The sequence below is a fragment of the Coregonus lavaretus genome (assembly GCF_964263955.1).
Source record: "Coregonus lavaretus genome assembly, chromosome: 8".
Lineage (NCBI taxonomy): Eukaryota > Metazoa > Chordata > Actinopteri > Salmoniformes > Salmonidae > Coregonus > Coregonus lavaretus.
The window spans coordinates 23944643-23960450 of record NC_139995.1 but is presented as its reverse complement, the minus strand read 5'-3'; the positions used below and the strand labels follow the sequence as shown (position 1 = coordinate 23960450).

General features: G+C 44.4%; 1 protein-coding gene across 1 annotated transcript in view; it reads right to left on the bottom strand.

Annotated features, from left to right (window-relative positions):
• The window catches only part of LOC311133973 (membrane-associated guanylate kinase, WW and PDZ domain-containing protein 3-like), a gene marked incomplete at its 3' end in the record, with an annotated part of 156031 nt that overhangs the window by 42419 nt on the left and 97804 nt on the right, over nucleotides 1–15808 (bottom strand). The window contains exon 2 of the mRNA XM_084167599.1: nucleotides 2877–2993. Within this exon, the coding sequence (XP_084023725.1) occupies nucleotides 2877–2993 (117 nt within the window). The remainder of the gene's footprint in view (nucleotides 1–2876; nucleotides 2994–15808) is intronic.

Sequence of the window (15808 nt, the reverse complement as noted above, 5' to 3'; positions counted from 1 at the left end):
GTGTGTGACAGAGATAATGAGAATGCATGAACATGTGTCTACCTTGGACCCAAATTGGCGCTCCATCAAGTCTTTCATAATCTCTCCCTTTCATATACTGCGGTCCTACTTTTTAAAGACCTGGCTTGCATGGATGCCACAGCCACAGACAAAGACACACGCCATAGCAGGGACATCAGAGGCGGTTTCACTTAGAAAAAGAGGGCCAGAAATATAACATGGAATTTTTTTGCATTGTTTCATGTTGGCACTTGAAAATGCCACTTGCATTCGCTGTCAAATAATACAATGGGAAAAAAGCATTGCAAAAACGAGGAGCCTCAGTCCATTTGTGGACATAGCACTTACTTTGAAGATGAGACACTCTGAACTTCTGATGTTTCGGTAATGCCTGACTGCAAGTATTAGCTTTCTTTAATGCTAGAAAATTGGTTATAGCTAAAAATGTAATAAGTGTGCAGGAATATCAAAAATGTCTTATTAAAGAACTGTATTACGTTAAAGCCAGAATTCAGGAATATCATGTAATTCAAGGCCATGACCTCAGAATACAATGTCAACCCTACTTTAGTGTGGTACTGAACTATATTCACGCAAAAACTAAACTCAATGGTTTTACGTCAAGAGCTCAATCAGGATAGCCAGTTTCAACAGACTAACTGATGCCACACACTGGCGGGGTGCAGTAATGCACTCCCCTTTCACCAAGAAAACATAAGCTAGCAGAGGAAGCTAGTGTAGCTGAGAGGGGGGTCAGGAGGCTGTCTTCTCTGGTGTAAGGGAAGTCGTCCTGGGACTGAGTGCGACCCCGGGCCCTTTTGCCTCTTGGAGACGGCCTCCTATCTTTGTCCTCTTATGAGCTCTTAACAGCTTCCTGCTGTGCCTTTGTTATCATCCAGAGGACATGGAGGCAGTCTGAGGCCCAATGAAGGAGACTCAGGGATTACCATGGCACGCAGTAAGGACCTGCGAGCACTCGCTCTCCCTCACTCTCTCTCCCCCTCGCTCTCTCTCTCCCTCTCTCTTCCTCTTGATTGTCCCATCTTTCATGGCCCTCTCAGAGACCATAATGCTGCTGTGCCCTGGTCACGCCAAGGGGAGTGGGTGACGTTTCGATTTTTATAATGGAGCATCGTCTCCATTATCGACCCAAAGTGCTAGAAAGGTATCAAAAGCACAAGGACAGCATGGCCTTACAGGAACTGTGTAATACACAAAAGCAAAGGACAGACAGATCGATGTTTCTGACCAACAACACAGAATTCTTTATCTCTGACATTGCTAATTTTCAGTGTATTGATTTAAAATGGATTCAGAGTGATATTAGCTATAAACAGAATACTTTTGATCCAGAGTAATGCATTGCTAACACATCATATGTGGGAGGGATATGGAGAGAGAAAGAGAGAGGGGAAAAAGAGAGAGAATGATAGAGAGGGAGTGAATGAAAGAGACAAATGGAAGGCAGGAATGCTAGAAACAGAGAGAATGAGAGGGGGTAAAGATGGAGAGAGTAAGGGAGATTGAATGATGTCATTCAGTCTTTCTGTCTCAGTCACTCGCTCATTAAGACAGTAATTCAGAGAGGGAATTATGGAGTCACAGTCATGCGGTGAGGCCACTGTAGCTGATAGAGGGTGGACTGCAGGAAATATAAAACAAGGGGTACTGTAAAAGTGTGAAGAGAAAAGACTATAGCCCTGAAATAGTCATTTAATTCTGCTAGCAACCATTGTCCCGTAGAGGCATGAGATGAGTTCTAAGGTTCTGTGTCCATCCCCTAAGAGATCTGGCAGAGCCAGACTAGCCTCTGGAGAATACCACACCAACAGAAAGACACAGTGAACTGAATTACAGCACAGCATAAAACATTCAGCACTGCACTGACTAACTCAGGAAGATCATGTAATTCAAGGCAATGGCATGTCTCTTACAAAGATCTCAGAATTTAGTCAGAGAAACAGTATTCACTCCGCCAGGTAAAGTAAGGTTAAGAAAGACAAACTAGGAGCATAGACTGGAGACAGAAACAATCAGGCACAAACAGATGTACGTTGACTGCCCAAGAGAAGGCAGAAATCTTCAACTCACATATGATCGACAAGTGGTTGAGAGAAGGGACTGATAGAGGGAGAAATATTCGTCCTCTCCAAAAATGTAAATATACATGAGAGGTAAGCTGCTTACTTCCTGGAAATATCTCACACTTCTGCCTGCGATTCCCCACTCTATAATATAGAGCGTCTTTCAGCCCTTTGGGGGAGAGCAGGGAGCCTTTCAATGTGCGTTTGTGACAGTGCCATGCAGAACTGTCTGCCATAGCCTGAGGAACAGTGGGACTGTGTGTGGGATTCAAACATGTTACTGTTCTTTTAGAGACTCTGCTTTGGAAAAATGTAATGGTAAATATTATGCTCTTAATTTTGCAACTTAATGTGTGTGGTAATAATGACATAATAATGTAGTAATTTGGAGATAAGATCTCTGTTCTCCAGCATGTTCATTGTCTTTTCTAATAGAACCACATTCCTTTCCTACTCTAAGAACACAGCTATTATGACCATTGAGGAGAGGATAGCACCTCTACATGTACTCTTAACTGACGGCTCTAAAGGTCATTCAGATTAAAGCTAATTTGCAGATTGACTTATATCTTGCACCACTCAGAGTAAAAGCTTTTGTATAAAAGACCGTAATCACAGACTGCCATTTGGAGCAACGTCTGGGTTTATGAGGATGTCTTTGCTTGTGTTGTCATGGCGATCTTCAAGTATGTGAGAGAGACACTGAGCGGTGTGTCTGTCACCTATAGTGCACTACATTTCACCAGGGTCCGCATAGGGTGCCATTTCAGAGCAGGGGTTGAGGAGACTTACAGGGAATGGTGCGCAGGTAGAGGTTGTCCCGGATGACCTGCTGCAGCTTGTGGTCCAACGAGCCCTTCTGGAACTGCAGGCTGAGGTAGTGGCGCAGGTCCGTGTTCAGAACCTTCCCTGAGCAGACAGAGACAGAGACACAAAGTGGTATTACATTAACATTTTACATTTTAGTCATTTAGCAGACGCTCTTATCCAGAGCGACTTACAGTTAGTGAGTGCATACATTTTCATACTGGCCCCCCATGGGACACGAACCCACAACCCTGGCCTTGCAAGCGCCATGCTCTACCAACTGAGCTACAGGGGTACAAAAGGTGCAGTTTCAAGAGGTTAGAGGTCAAACAAGAGGTTAGAGGTCAAACAATATGCCTTCCCCTTCCATCAGTCACTCCTGTGAATGCACCTCATCTACACAATACAACTGACAACAAGGTTTCATATAATATGCATACAATTGTTAGACACTCACAGCTTCAATGACAACCAAGCATAGGCCAACACAACTAATTCTCCAAAGGAACTGTTAGGTCCCAATGCAAGAACTCAGGAGATAGCGCTTCTTCTAACCAACCCCCTGATGTCTTTGTAAAAACAGAGGAAGTTCACGCAACGTTTGAAAGGAGACAAGAACTTGAGAGTCATCCTGTGAAAGCAGAGGAAAGTTTGCTGGGTGTCGGAGAAGATGACGAGGAGAGAGAGAGATGACGAGGAGAGAGAGAGATGACGAGGAGAGAGAGAGATGACGAGGAGAGAGAGAAATGACGAGGAGAGAGAGATGACGAGGAGAGAGAGAGGAAAGAGAGGAGAGAGAGAGATGACGAGGAGAGAGAGAGAAAAGAGACAAGATCTTCAGTGTCTTGGATGTGAGCCTCGTCTCCAGGCTGGCAGTGGGGGGAGAAGTGGCTTTGAAATGGCTCGACTGGCGCTGAGCTTCAGTAATCATCATGTTCCCTCTCTCTACTCTCTGCCGAGCGGACAAAACTCCACTCAACACAACTCTGTATGCATGGCTATGAATACTAATACATCCTTTCAGAAAGAAACAGCCCTCTACAGTAGACATAGCTGGTGATAGCAAAGGAGATGTAGTATAGAGTAGAGTAATAGAATAAAGATGAGCTATGGGACAGTTTCTGCATAATCTACAACCTTATCTCCTTGTTCATCAAACAATGGCCAAAATGAACATATCCCAAAATTACAAATTGTTGCAACATTTTATTTTGTGTTCTTAGAAAAACTTTTATAGTGGAATGGGTCATGTAATGTTTGGCTACCTAACTAACAAAACAAGTCATGGCAAACACCATCAAACTCCAGTGTCAAAACATAACATTAAAACTATTCAAATAGTTTACGGCCTATTGTAAATCGCCTGTCATTACTTGTTAGGAATATCCTCATCATACTCAGTTTGACCCCTATTTTTCCCCTAAAGATTGATGTTACCATAAATCAACTCTTCTTTTGCATGCCATGTGACATGTTTTAGGAATTACCATCCCTATGGGGGCAGCTTTTCAGGATAAAAGTTGTGCGTGCCACGCTTCCGATCAAAAGAGGGCAAATTCACAGCTGGTCCAGGCTCACAGACACACAGACAGACACAGGGGAACAGAGGCACAATCTGCCAGCCCCAGTCCAAACTGTCCCAGAATTTGGTTGTTGTCCATGCACGTCTTCCCTCAGAGAAATGCCAAAGAAACAGGCCATATAAACAGTCTAAAATACATCCCATACGATTATGTGACATCTCTCTGAAGACTAAGGCAATGATAACATAAAATACTTCAAAGGATAAAGTTAATACCAGGCCACAATCTAGACCAAAATTGTCTCATGACTTGCAATGCATAATGTCCCTTCAGCAAAATGTCAAATAACTTACGGTACTTAGAATATGACTGATAATGATTAAACTTAATATGTACTTAATGTGTTACTTTGTTATTTTATTGAGAGGCTCCTGCTGTTTGCATGCACACACACACACACACACACACACACACACACACACACACAAATGCACGCATGGATGCACGCACAAATGCACACCGCACACAATCAAACCCGCACACACCAACCCCGTGGCTATACAGTGCAATCTTTGTGGCCTGCTCGGTCCTGTCAGATGGTGTTAGTGAGGTTGTCACGTCAGAGATGAGCCTCATTCCTCCTCTTCACAGATAACAGAGCCGTTGTATACTCGGAGGATTCCATAGTACCCTGTCAGCCCTGTATGCTGGGGCATTTGTAGTGAGTGCAGCCAGCCAGGACAAATGAATTGAACTTCACCTCACATTCCCTGCTCTTCCAGCTCTCTCTCTCTCTCTCTCTCTCTCTCTCTCTCTCTCTCTTTCTCTCTCTCCCCCCCCCCTCTCTCGCTGTACTTATCTCTACCCCCTCCCTCTCTGCCTCTCTCTGTACTGCCACAGTACCTATCCATTTCCTCCACACTATGTGGTGTTTCATCTTCCCACTACTTTCTCAGTCAACTGTATCTGTATCTTCCATTCTCCCCATTAACATCTACCTACAGTGATTGTTTCCATTACCGTACACGCTATTGGAAGTAACTGAAGGAATCAGAATAATCTCAAGGTATATCAATTGGGGTATGATTCATAAAAAGATAGATTCCTTTAATGATCAGCTTTTCAGTCAGTCTCTCTATTTGTGTCCCTGTTTATTACACAAGGTTTTCATATTCATATTGGTTGGAGATGAGTGAGTGACTCAGAAATGGAAGGTCAACCCCAGGAATTCTTTAACATTTCTTTGCTGTTTTTTTTTGCATTAGCAATACAGTGCATTAGCAATACAGTGCATTAGCAATACAGGTTATGTAGAGCCTGTAGCATCTCAGGGCAGAGGAGGAGCAGTGAGGTGGTTGACTCAGAGCCTCCACACTTTAACTAACACCTCACTGCCGAGGCACACACGAGTGTCCACACACGCATGCATGCACACACACAAGCACACACACAAGCACACACGCAAACACACACGCACGCACACACACACCCAAAAGCATCTGAGAGAAGGGCTCAGGAATCTAGAGCTGCCACTGGGTAAAAGAGAGACAGATTTCACAGTCACCTAATTGGTCTGTTTTCAAAAGACACACCTACAGTATGTAGCTTATGGTTCCACATCTCTTGCATGCATGTGGAATTCTCCAGGGAGGTCATTTATTCTGTTTTCTGAATGCCACATAATGAAGATTCCCCTGACGAGGCAGGGTGTCCGGAGGTTCAGTATCCGACTGCCATATACCATTACATACAGTATGTCACTTGAGCAAGGCATCTTCTCCATTTGGCCGAAAGCCTTCTTCTAGATGTGTGCATCTTTTACTATTCAATAGATAAAAATATGGCAAAGTCCCAAATGTGTGTAATGCAGAGGACACACACACACATTCCTTTCCTCCATATGGCTGAGTACTTTGCTGGCCTCAATACATTTACTAACCTAGCAGTGTGTGTTGTGAAACAGGCTTTAACACTGTGGTGCTCATCCCTGTGAGACAGATGCTAGCTCCACGCCACAGTGAGGCCCAATCACAAACACAACACTTCATCATGTAATTAATGGCAGGCTGTTGGTGTCAGAGCTTCAGATCCCCTGTGCTCAGTCAAACACCTGGGGCCTCTGTCTCCCCAGGCCTGCTGGGACACATACACCTGAATGACCTCTGCACCCACCATCACTCCACTGAGGTGTCATGCTGACCCCAAGGTGTCATCCATCCACTGCTTTCTAACCTCGCAATTTCTGGAGAAATTGGCTCAGGGCACCTTGAGCTACTGGTGTCTCTCTCTCTCTCAGACAGTGGTACTGTAGGTGTGATGCGGGTCAAGCTGCAACTCAAGACAGTAAATGGTGTCTGAATTGAGCCTGTGTAGGAATAGGAAAGGCTATCCACTTCACACATCCCCAGCCCTGTAAATGAATTCTCTTCACTTATATAATCAGCACAGGGTGTAGGCTACAGCAGCAGCAACATTATCTAATAGAGTGCAAGGCCCTATGATAGGCTAGAGCCTCAACCTATAACAGTATCTGCAGAGCCTGCTGATCTAAAAGCAGTCAAGGGCCAGTGAGCTCACACGGTCACAGCTGCATCCATATTAAAGTTAACCAACCATAAGCTACCCCCATCCCTCCTCCCTGCTGTGCCACAGAGCACAGGAGAGTTGCAGAGGAAGGATGACCTTGCTCCTCTCAGGTTCATGATTAGCAGCAGTCAGCAGAAGAGTGACAGGCTTAGCGGCTCCGCAACCATGATAACAAGAGGAGAGAAAATAACAGAGGATCCCAGGATCAGTGAAGGCGCGAGAGGGAGGAGAGAGTTACCCTCAGGACACTGACTCATGGTGTCACTCTCTCTCTCTCTCTCTCTCTCTCTCTCTCTCTCTCTCTCTCTCTCTCTCCTTATCTCTCACTTTTATCCCTCCAACTCCAACTTCTGTTCTAGTTTGCTCTCCTTCTTTCTCTCACTCATTCTGCCTCTCTTCATTCTCCAGCTCTCTGTCTCTGCTGTAGGCGGTCCATCCTTCTGTTATGTCATTCGTGGGTCAGTGGAGTCAGATACAGCTGGAGAGTAAAACACACACCGATCCCATCCCAGTGAGGAGCCTCATTTAGCATCTGGCTCAGATCAACAGAGGAATCAGTATGATTACACTCACACATGCATGGAGCACATTTATCCACCCAACCCACTACAGTGTAACATACCGATAACAAAACTGGCCCATCTCTCCTCACACACAGACACACATGCACACACACACGTATTACCACAGTACTCTGCTGGAGAGAGACAGATCTGTTTTATAGTTCTATCCAAAAACAAGTGTGACTCAAGTAGACTGTGTTGTTCAGGGAGGGGCTCCTAATCCCAGGCCTGTTGTCAACTCATGTCTCCGTAAAAGTGAAGTAATGTTTCTGTGGAGCAAGAGCACGGTCATGTACTCAATAATTGAAAAAGAAAAAAAAGATAAAAGAAACGAGGGAAAGCATACCAGCGTAGATCCATACACTGTGAGGAACATGGGGAGAGAGAACCACAGTGATGCACAAACCCTGGCACTTTCCCTGACCTCAGGAGACACGTCTTCAGACGGAGTGGCAGAGTCGCTCCCCCTCCAAGCATGCCCCTTTCAGCTTCCAACCACAACACATAAACATATCACAACAGAGAGAACATAACCTAACACTCACATCAGGATGTTAGCAACCTAGCAGGCAGCTGCATGAAGAGAATATGATTGAATTAGAGAGCATTTACAGCGCTGTTCATTCTGCAGTCAGCCTTAATCAAAACACTAAAAGTCCTTTATTTGCAATAATTTCAAATGCATCTCTTATCTCATTAGCTTTGGCACAGATTGACTTAAACAGTCTAAGATAATAATAAGAATAATGTGGTTGAGTCAATCAATCAGTACCATCTCCTGCTGGCTGGCTGGATTCATTCTGCAGCTCTAGCATTAGTTCTGTCATCCGCTAATGAACGATGAGGGTAATGTGGGATTATATCACAGTCATCATCTTCAATGGCCTCAGATATGAGCCTGACTACAACATGCTCGTTAGCCGAGTGCCATTGTAAAGGGGGAACTAAAGACAGCAATCAGATGAGATAGATCCTGGAGCCTCTCTTAGGCATGACTGACTGACTAACTGACTGACTGACAGAGGAAACTCCAATTATCATAGTAGCCGCAGCGCCCCCATGCAGCCCGATAATGAACGATGAGGGTAATGTGGGATTATATCACAGTCATCATCTTCAATGGCCTCAGATATGAGCCTGACTACAACATGCTCGTTAGCCGAGTGCCATTGTGAAGGGGGAACTAAAGACAGCAATCAGAGGAGATAGATCCTGGAGCCTCTCTTAGGCATGACTGACTGACTAACTGACTGACTGACAGAGGAAACTCCAATTATCATAGTAGCCGCAGCGCCCCCATGCAGCCCGATAAGTCTGAAATAGGGTTAGCCGTTGTTGTGGTGATCATATCTGCTCCAGTCATTGTTTTGTGGCAGGCAGCCTTTGGAGATTTCACAGGGAGAGAAGGAGCATGTGCGTCACTCACTCACTCACTTACGCTCTTCCAGTGTGAGTGTCAGTGTGTTTATCATTCTTAAACACGTCCCTTCCAGGTCTACTGATCTATCTCTAGGTTTGGTTTCTAAATGAATATGGGTGTGTGCTTCTCGTCATTAAGATGAGACTGAAACAAGAGAAAAGGATCTGTACAGCAACCGAAAGTGTCTTCTGCTACTTTCTTTGACCACAGGCCACTGCACCTCTCTCTTCTATGTTTTGTTACGGGAGAAGGCAATCGTTTGTGTGCATCCTAAAATGGCAGTTCATCGTCCCCCAATGCTGTGCATTTCATTGTTGAGTGAGCAAAAAGCGTCCCGAGGGCTAGTGTACAGTGGACATCTTCAGGAGAGTGAGGATTTGTGGTGAGAGCGCTACATAATGTTGTGTTGCTTGGTGCAGCGCTCCTTCAGACTTCGTTTGTTTGTTTGGATGTAACGCTGAAATGAGAAGTTAAATCTGAGGCATCCATAGCGTCAGATGAGGCCATTCCTAAAATGTCTCCTCATCTTAATCCCTCTCTAAATCCTATTACCTGAGATTAATCAAAAATCTGTTTTAAAACAATAGACACAACAAGTAAATGGTTTAGAACTTTACAAGACTTTAATGTATCCCTCAACATTCATTAGGCATATGAGCTGACCCCCCCCCATCGGCACTAGGCCCGCGTCTCTAACCTCGAGGCTATCGCTGCCCCCATAAAAGGCTGGCATTGTGTGCCAGGTTAAGAAGACAACAGATGATTAGCCCAGGGATGTGTGTGGCAGCCTGGCTCTTACCTGCTCATCCCATTCATAAGGCTTTATTGTGAGGAACTAAGCTGGTTAGCTAAGCCCATAGGGAAACATTTGGACCAGAAACAGAGTATTCTCATCTCTAATTGGCTGGGTCAGCCACCACTGCTGCAGACATCTTAGCTCGGCAGGAGCAGGATAACGAGCTCTGTGAACCACAGTCAATCACACAGTCAGACCTAGCAAAGCACCTTGACATGTAAATAGAGTCAAAATAGAACTGTATCGTAGCTGTACTTGATTCACTAACCAGAGCACAGCAAATTAGTGCAGTTCTCAATCCACTAGTGAGGGGTGTGGTGATGGCAAAGATATGAGTACAAAATGGCTGCCCTACAGGTTGTATGGCTTGGCAGGCAGGCAGAAAAAGGCAGTGGTACATGGTTGGGGATATCCCTTTAAGAGAAAAATGCTCCGCTAAGCCACTTCTCTCCAACACCGCCTAGCTCAGAGATTTACCGTAGACTTGCAGATTCCCCAGGCAACCCCTTAACCTTGAGGCGCAGTACAATTTAAGGTGGTTATCATGTCCGCACTCGGTTAGACTCAGAGGCACTCAACTGATACTCAACACATGTGATAGGAGAGAGATTTCATGTTTCCAAGGAGGAACTGAAGAAAATCAATCAATGTGCTCTGAGGTCCGGGGATGGGGGCCTGCCTGCAGCCCAGCCCACTGCTGAGGGAGCTCTGCCAAGTGTGCGGACCCTTACAAGCCTGGACTTGGACAGGAAAACACTGAGGGCCGGTCTCTACAGTACATGTCTGTTTCTTAGTAGAGCTCATGGCCCTACTGTCAATTGTAATGCACAAAAGCCAGAGAGAGAAAAGGTGTTGACGGGGGTCATCCTGGGGTCATCTCTGTATGACTTGTATGGCTCAAAGGCTCAAATAGAAGGCCAGGTGTTTGCCATGACCTCTGTAAAGGTGGTGAGTAAAGAGTGGATGTGTTGTCTGATAAATGGGAAAAGAGACAGAGAAAGATAGATGTAACCAGGGAGACCAGAGATGGAAAAGTCCCTCCCGCCTAAAAATCTTTCCACATGGGTTATGGCACACACAGATACGCATGCACACATGCACACACACGCATGTGTACACACACACACACACACACACACACACACATGCACAGCACGCATGCATACAATCTTTCTCTCTCACACACACATATATACACACACACAGATACAAATATACACTCTGTCTCCCCTTTTCACATGGCCAAATTCATAGAGCCTGCTAATTCTCTGTGGCACAATGCATTTTCTATTCAGAGGGGGAAATCAACGATGGATGCATAGATGCATGGAGACATATTCAGGTGCGGGCCATTGAGGGGAGATGGAACAAGCTCTTTCTGTAGACACATTATGTAACAGACCTCTGCTCTGGTATTCTTAAGAGCAGTCTGACTTGAAAGGCATCTCAGTCGGAATGTCTGCTGAGCAAGAAGTTCATGATGTAACATGATGAATCCCTGGAGACGTGAGAGATGAGATGGAGAGTCGGCCATTTGTCAAAATGCTAAACATGCACTGCAGCGACTCTGCACACATATCCCTCTTAGGCTCCTCTGTCTTCTGCATGATGCAGAGTACATGCCTCTCTCTCCTCACTCCCTCACTACAAGGGCCTCCAACCTTCTAATACCATACATAGACAGTGGATGACACTAGGCGTGTTGGCAGCCATAATCTTAATATTCATGTGGGGTACCAATTGTTGCTGAGGAGTAATTGCTCCGCCATAGTAATTATCATGCGTAAACACTGCTGGCAGCTTGGCCTTGCCTGGCTACCCAGACTCCTTTCTCCGGCCAAATGCTACGCCACATGAGTCTGGATTTGAGTACTTCCCAGACCCTTCACCGAATGCGAACACATTCGGGGCCGTCTGATTGGTCCAGAAACTGATGGGTTGGGCCAGAGCCAGAACACACGTGGGTAAAGCGGTGGTTTGATAATTCGTCATTGGTGTTGATACTCTGATTGGTTAGAGATTCCAGTTTTTCTCAATTGCTAAAACACAATTTCTGAAACCTTGCTCCATTTCATGAAAACATTAAACACAAAACCTCATCTTCAAGCACTATTTACAAAACCTCTGACTCCTCTCGCAAAATGAAACATTCACCTCAAAACAGTTTTAACTGTGTTCAAAATCAAACACTGCTCTCAAATCATAAACAAAGTGATCAAAATGATATACACTCTCAAGCAGTCAGTAAACAATACACAGAAAAATTGAAAACACATTGTTCAAAATATACAGTTCTCAGGGAGAAGTACATTTTTAATCTCAAAACAAATTTCATATGTTTCCGTCATTGTCTTTTGATGAACGAAAACATGTTCTATCATAGTAGCTCAAAATTGATCAGAAATTACTACTTTTGTTTTTTGTTCTTCCTCCTCATTGTACCCCTATTTTACAGTACTGTACCCTGCATCTCACAAACTTGTCCTTTGTCTCTGTGATACTGTAATTCTTGTTCTTTGTTGATATGAACCTGCAACCAGTCAAAATCTATTGAGCAGTCAGTACTGTTAACAAATGGAAAGCACAATGTTCAGGGCCATACAATTTGTCCATTGTACAGTATACAGCTTACAATGCACTGTACTACAGCATACAATACTAAAAGGGACAAAAATCAAAGGAGTAAACATGTGATCAATGTGCTTCTTCTTGTCTTTGGGCTGGGTCAGGCCAGAGTACTTCGTCGACATCACAAGCAATATTGTCCCTCCTGAGGCAACGGGGGAAGAAGCCTCTTGTGTGCCGTATCCAGCCCTGACATGATTCCTCATCTATATCACCACAGGTTAAATCCATGGCTTGCAGCAGATTTACTCTGGTGTAGGGTTATCTATCATACACTTTCCATCTCCAAGAGGAGAAAAACTCCTCAATCGGATTCAGGAAAGGCGAGTATGGAGGGAGGTACAAGGTCATTAACTGCCCATTGATGTTAAACCATTCCCTTACCTGAGCAGCTCGGTGGAAACTGACATTGTCCCACACTATCACATAGGTGGGAATGGGATTCTCATTTAGCTCTTGACCCTGCTGCTCTTGAACCTGCTGCTCAAATAAAATATATCTTAGATTGGCAATAAATCTTAGAAGGTGCTGGGTGTTATATGGCCCGAGTGTAACATGGTGATGTAGAACACCATGGTTGCTGATAGCAGCACAGATTGTGACATTGCCACCTCGTTGACCAGGGACTTCAACAATGGCCCGCTGTCCAATCATGTTTCGGCCTCTCCTTCTTCTCTTTGTTAGATTGAAGCCTGCTTCATCGACAAAGATGAACTCATGGGATCTGTCCAAGGATTCCAAGTCAAATATTGTCTGTGTAGAAATACAATATACTGTATGTAGGATTTTGTAAGTCGAACAGAGACAGTGCTATACTGTAGAGTACAATTAGGCCTACTGTATGCACTTCTGATTCACATACATTGTATGTACTGAAGAGTAATGTCATTCACATAGTATGTGTTAGTACTGTAGACAATCTGGATTACAGTAAATGTTTCTGAATGTACACTTACTTGCACATACTGAGCTCACAGTTCTTTCACCCTTGGTGAGTTGCGCTCAAAAGGTACTCTGTATACTTGTTTCATTCGCATCCTGTTACGATGGAGGACACGGTCAATTTGGAAATGCTCACACTGTCGATTCCCTGGAAGTGTGTGTTGTCTTGTATCACTCGTTCCTGGATTTCTCTGAGTCGTATTGCATTATCTTGAAGGACCATGCCAACTATAACGGCCTCTTGCTCCCGAGTGAATATAGCTGTCCTTCCACCTGCATGTGGCAGCATGCAGGTGTAGTTGTAGTTGTGTAGTTACAAAACATATTCATGCAGTACAATACATACAGTGATTAACTTTACAAATGTCTATTGAAACAGCTGCATATAGTGTAGTACAGTAAATTTGCAATTACAAAAATACAGTAGTATACTGTACCTGTTCTCTTCTCTGAATGTCCTTACTATGATGGAGACAGAAAATCGGCTCAAATTGGGTTGCACTCTAAGTCCTGCTTCCCTCATTGTCAGTCCATGGACAAGAACATGGTCTATGACTGTTGCTTGAATTTCATCAGATATTTCCACTCTTTTTCTTCCTCTTCCTCTTCGTCCTCCTCTTCCTCTTTCTTGCCCTCCTCCTCCTCCTCTTCCTCCTCGTCGCCCACCTCGCATACACACTCGTCCTCGTCCTCTCACATTGTTTCTTCTATCCATTCTCAGACTTTCTCCTTCCCACCTTCAACAACCTGTTTGCTCTCTGAACTGGCTTATATTGGTTGTGTCGCATCATTTGAAACAGGTTAAATCAATTTTGAGTGGTTGTGTTCAATCAATGACATGTGTTCTCTATTTGTATTTGATTGTTGCCACTTGTGTTCACCAGTATGGATGACATGTGCATTAGAGTGCAGAATGTGTTTTGAGAATGAGAATGTGTTTAGAGTTTTGCTAAAAAGTCTAAGTGAGATCTGCAAATTGTGTTTTACCATGTGAAATGGTTTAAGGTATTGACAACAGACTGCATAATTAGCTAAATGAGTCCAGGCAACTGAGAACTTTGTTCAACCAATGGGTTTTAGTGTTTTAGCAATTGAGAAAAAATGTATCAAATCGATGATGACTTTGTACAGCGCCCCTCGTGCCCCTCATAACCACAAACGACTTCAATGATGGCAGTCTCAGATTAAAGTATGTAACGAACGACAGAGCAGCGTAAGAATTGATTGTGAGTCGTCAGGCTATGCTTGGGCCCCAAAAACACCAGCTGTAATTAAATTAACTATTTAATTCAGTCTCTGCAGCCATATGCTCCGCCATGACACAGAGAGAGAGAGAACGGGAGAGGAGGAGGGAGAGAGAGAGAGAGAGAGAGAGAGAGAGAGAGAGAGAGAGAGAGAGAGAGAGAGAGAGAGAGAGAGAGAGAGAGAGAGAGAGTGTGACAGAGAAAGGGAAATAGCAGGGGGATGATGAGGAGGAGGGACAATGTTTATCTTGATCATCTCAAGGTTAAGTATCCTATCTGCAAAGCTGGCATGTCCGCTCTTCACGGGCCATTCTTCAAGCCCCATAAACCCCCCACTCGCCACACAATGCCTCCACTACAGCACACCCAGTCCATCCATCCGTCCTCCTTCCCTACCTGACACCTCACTGTGCTAAGCAGCCTGTGACAGACAGTTCGACACATCCATAGATCAATACAGATGAGAGTATGGAACATAGCAGTCAGTCAGTGTGCCAGAACCTCAAACACATGCAATATACTGTACCTCAGAGCACAGAAACCACACCAATCTAACGGTCAATGAAAATATAAGACACATTTATGTGACTGAAAGTATGCGATCAACTGGCACTATAGACAACACTGTCACTCTAAGCAGCTTGGTATTACCCTGGTGTGCATGGGGAGCATACATACAATACAATCCCCTCAATGAGCAGAATCAATTAAAGCTGTATTAGCCTGCTAGGAACTGTTATTTATCTGAACAAATATCCAAAGGAATGACCAGGAGGGGTTTTGGAGGACAATGATTAATTTAATCAAGTGTAAGTGAACTTTTCCCAAAACCATGCAGCTCCACAACATAATCCTCTTTTCCTGAAACATTTCCCACAGGATTAGCACCCGAGGGAGCCTGGCTGTAAGGAGAGAAGCGGGATGGATGCAGTGGAAGAGAGGTAGAGATGGTATGGGTGCTGGGTGGGGAAATGGTCTGAGGAGAGTATAGGAAAGAAGAGGGTTGTTCTGTATCTGGATTAGAGACATGAATATGGTTGGTGTTGCCCAGAGTGGGGGAAAACGCGCTTTGGTGATGATATTTTTTACCAAGACAAATATGATTATTCATGTTCTGAATCGTTCTCTGGGGTCTTTCTCTAACATACTGCATCATTAACATTATCTCAAAAAAGTCGGATTTCGTAACCTAATATATCCGATAATAAGCACCGAGCT